At 34.2% G+C, this 4,159-nt stretch overlaps 1 protein-coding gene across 1 annotated transcript; it reads left to right on the top strand.

The window, feature by feature from the left end:
* Positions 1 to 877: 877 nt before the first annotated feature.
* Positions 878 to 4,159, top strand: LOC118045903 (uncharacterized). The gene is made up of 6 exons (XM_035054651.2): positions 878 to 1,269; positions 1,952 to 2,056; positions 2,169 to 2,297; positions 2,392 to 2,449; positions 2,572 to 2,637; positions 2,856 to 4,159. The coding sequence occupies exons 1-5, from the start codon at positions 983 to 985 to the stop codon at positions 2,608 to 2,610; spliced, it is 618 nt and encodes a 205-aa protein (XP_034910542.1). The 5' UTR covers positions 878 to 982; the 3' UTR covers positions 2,611 to 2,637; positions 2,856 to 4,159.

Here is a 4,159-nt window from a genome sequence, read left to right as displayed (position 1 = left end):
CCATCATTTTTATTTATTTTAATATTAAAAATAAGAAAGAATGTGAAGAAGATTTAAGAAAATATTTGCACATAATAAAAATCTTTATTAAGATTTTTATAGGTTATATTCTCTCGCATATTGTGGTATTATGCTATTTTTATTTGCTTTCAAGATGAACATAATTAATTGAGTTAATTTTTTTTATAGATTTATGTGGAATGTTTGAAATAGTTTGTATCGTATCTCAACTGTAATATAATCAATTGAGTTAATTAATTATTATAGAGGTGTGAGTGTCACCATATCAATAATACCCAGGTGTGAGTGGTATTCAAGAATGGCAGGATGAACCTAGCTGGATAAAAGATCTTGAGAAAAAGTAAGTGAGAGTTTTTTTTAATAAAAATATTCAATCTATAAATTATTAAATATAAAAATAAAATAAATATAGGGTATATAATTAGGTTAAATTAATCGTGTTTCAAAATTCCCAATCTACAATAACTATTTCTTATATATTTTTTTACTGATTATTATTTATATTAACTGATTTTGATAGATTATAATACAGATATTACATCTTGACCACTATTTTTAAACATCCGTACAAATAAATTAATGTTTTAGGCCCCTAACCAGTACTTTGACCGGTAATAAAAAAAAAAAAAATTTCAAAGAGAATCTCCCACAAATTTATTTCCTCACATCCGTGCCTCTTCTTTCTCACCCTTATATTTTGTTTTTAAAAATATTTTTTATTTAAAAATATATTAAAATAATATATATTTTTTTTATTTCTAAAAAAATTATTTTTAATATAAATTTTTAAAATAATCTAAAATATATAAAAAAATTTAAAATTTTTTTAAAAATAATTTTAAATCACAAAAAAAAAAAAAAACCTCGCCTCCGTCTAACAAAGCAACAAACATCTTCCAATCCACTCCAAATAGCCGAATCCTCTCTCTCTCTCCAACTTCCACATCTCTGTACTCTCTCAATGGCAACCAAAACAGATAATCCCTCAACCGCCGCCGTTGAAGACAACCCTAGCGAAACCCTAGACACGGCAGTCCTTGATTCTACCAAGCCAGATCGAGGCGAAGATTCTACCAACACCGCATCATCCACCGTTGAGTTAGCTACCGAAGGGCCTAAGAAGGACTCCGAGAACTCAAAGAGCGCTGCACCGGTCACCGATATCGAGAAGAAGATCCGCCGTGCTGAACGTTTTGGAATTACTGTTCAGCTTTCTGAGCAAGAGAAACGCAATTCTCGTGCTGAAAGGTATTAAATATGTTTTTCTTCGTGTTTTAGGTTTATTAGTTTTTATTTACTATTTTGAACTTTGCAATTAGGGTTTTGAATTTCTTTCCTTTTTTTTCGCTTGGATTAGTGGAACTTGATTCAAAGTTACATACATAATACATGATTTAAGTTATTCTGTGTTGTGGATTTTTTGGCCCAAAGTTTAGATTACATACGCGTTGTTCTAGTGTTCTTTTGGGAGCTTAACTGGTATTTTGAAAAGTAGAGGGTATATTATTTTTGGGAATGAAAACCATAACTTCGCTTCTTTAATGGTCGAGACACTGATCTTGACTTTTAGAAAGGTGTGCATTTGGCTTTATCTGTTATAGTATTTATAATACAAAGTTAATAGTTGGAGTCCATAAAGCAAGTCATGGGAAACTTTGTTTCAACATTTGCATGCATTTGCCACTGCTTCGGCCCTGGTGATTCCAGCATGAGTCTCTGAAGGAGTTTATGCTTTGGTGTGTATGCTTGTGCTTATGTGCACGTGCAATTGCTTATGTGCAAATGAAAATGGGTGCGTTTGTGGGAAGGTGTTGTATGGATCAAATGATTTTCTAGGTGCCAATGGGATTTTTCCCATGGAAATGTCTTAAGAACTTGATTTCCTTTTTCACTAACTGAAACTTTCATCGGTGAACCTATCATGCTGTAGGTTTGGCACTACCACTGGCACTGGCACTGGATCTACAGCAAAGGGATCAGAGACAGACTCGGTGAAGAAATCAGAGGAGCTGAAGAGGAAGGCTAGAGCAGAGAGGTGTTATTCCATGTTGCATCCTGGTGTCAAATAGCTTTAGTTGAATTGCCCTTGTTTTTCAGTTCACTGTTCTCGCAAGTTAGTCCTAAAACTTATTATTTTGTTTCTTCAGGTTTGGGATTCCTGTACCACCCGCAGCTAGTGATGAGGAGGCAAAGAAGAAATCTCGTGTTGAAAGATTCACACCGGCTGCTAAATCAAATACCCTGGAAGAGGACAAAAGGAAGGCAAGGGCTCTCAGGCATGTTTAACTGCAAACTGGTCTGAGTTGTTCAGAATTTAAAATGCTCGTGATTCATAAGAACCATGACTAACATGCTACTCCATGCTTCCAGGTTCTCACAAAGTTCATCTGGTTCTCTATCCATAAATGGCAAGGGGGATCTTGAGCCAGTGAGACCTTCTTTCATGGATTACTGCTCCATTTCATTTGAAAGGATAAATTGTTATTTATTTTTATATTATTTCTCAGTACTGAACTTTTTTTTTTTTTTTTTTCTTCTTTCTGCAATCAGAAGGCAGCTATTGCAGGCGAGGCTGGTGGAGGGTCTTGAATTGACATCTGCTTTGCTAGTTCTTAGGTATTATTTGAGATTTTATTTTCTAATTTTCGGCTATTAATTTTTTGAGAGAATAATTGTTAAGTATTTTTTTTTTTAAATATGTTCTGCATTGGAAGTTAACCTCAAATTGACTTGAATTGACATTATATCTGTGATCAGCTGTTGAGTCGTTTATTTGGGTTTTAATTTTGCTAGTTCACTCAATCTTAATTTTTGTTCTGTTGTTGTTTTGGCAGGTTTAGTGTTCTAACATGAGATTCTCCTAGTGGCTTCTATCCACCTTTTCATTTTTCAACAAAAGAACTCCCAGATGCAGCACTCTTCATTCTCAGATAAATCTCTTGAAGGCATTTGACATGATTTTGGCACCTTCTGTTTCATATTAGCTTTTGATGTTGTTTTCTTGGGGCTTAGAGGAATCGACAATGCCTTTGAGTGTTCACTTTTCTTGAAATCTTCTAAGAGTATCAGAAGTTCTGAATTTTGAATCTAGGAAAAATGTTAATGTTTTAGCCTATTCAAAGAAAGTATCTAGTGATCTTTTTTCCATTGGACAAATTCACCATGACAAGTACATGTCGCTAGTGTCTCATATATTCATGAAGCTGCATGTTCATGATCCAATATTCTTAGTATTGACTAGATGCTGTGTGTTGCATTGTGTCATTCATGACCTCGAGATTTCCAACATGTTTCTTACTTCATTAGGAAACGGGGATGATTCTTAGGACTTCATAAGTGATCCAGAGAATGGGCAGTTATGAATAAGATTACATGGGAAGTCTTATTTTGGTTTAGGCATATGTCCATGTATTGCTATTTGGCAGTCACAGAAGCCTATAACCAAAGCAAACCAACATGGGTAAGTCTCTGCTCTTTTGAATTGAAACATTTGAGAAAGGCTGCATTCTTTTTATTGTCATATAAAGCATGCATATGTTTTCATCCTTTTTAGACGCAAGTGAACTAGAATCAGTTTTTTTCTTAAATCTGTTTCCTTTTCATTTATATATTCATCCAATGACCATGCATTGGAACATGTTTACATGAAACTACAAAGTCTTCTGATGTGTAAGATCAGGAGACAGATGCATGCCAACTGTGGATCATGAGGTGTGTATGTCCAAAACTGTCATATTTGACATTTGGTTTGAACATGTTGAAGGTTAGGTTTTTAGAGTATGTCAGAGAGTTGTGCTTACAGGTTGATAGTGGGCTGTAAAAGGAAATGTTTTCTAGTTAGTGATTCAGAATTTCGGATACTCATTCTGGTATTTTGAGATAAGTGAACGCTTCAAAGGTGTTATTGATTTTTTAGGCCTCATGATGAATTGCTCTGCAAGGTAGGCTACTGGGAATGGAGGATATCTTGATAATTGGGTTGCTGATTTAAGTGTGTTTCCTTTTATAATTGTAGTTTTGAGTATGACATGAGTACAAATTGTGTAAACACTGCATCTGAAGTTCTTGTAATTGATGTTGGAAAGACCAGGTAACATGATTGGGAGAATCTGTAGAATATGTTCTTGTTGTTTTCTTC

This window comes from Populus alba, chromosome 16, assembly GCF_005239225.2.
Source record: "Populus alba chromosome 16, ASM523922v2, whole genome shotgun sequence".
In the NCBI taxonomy this organism is placed as follows: domain Eukaryota; kingdom Viridiplantae; phylum Streptophyta; class Magnoliopsida; order Malpighiales; family Salicaceae; genus Populus; species Populus alba.
The sequence above is the reverse complement of the archived record's forward strand: the minus strand, read 5'-3'. Positions and strand labels throughout refer to the sequence as shown.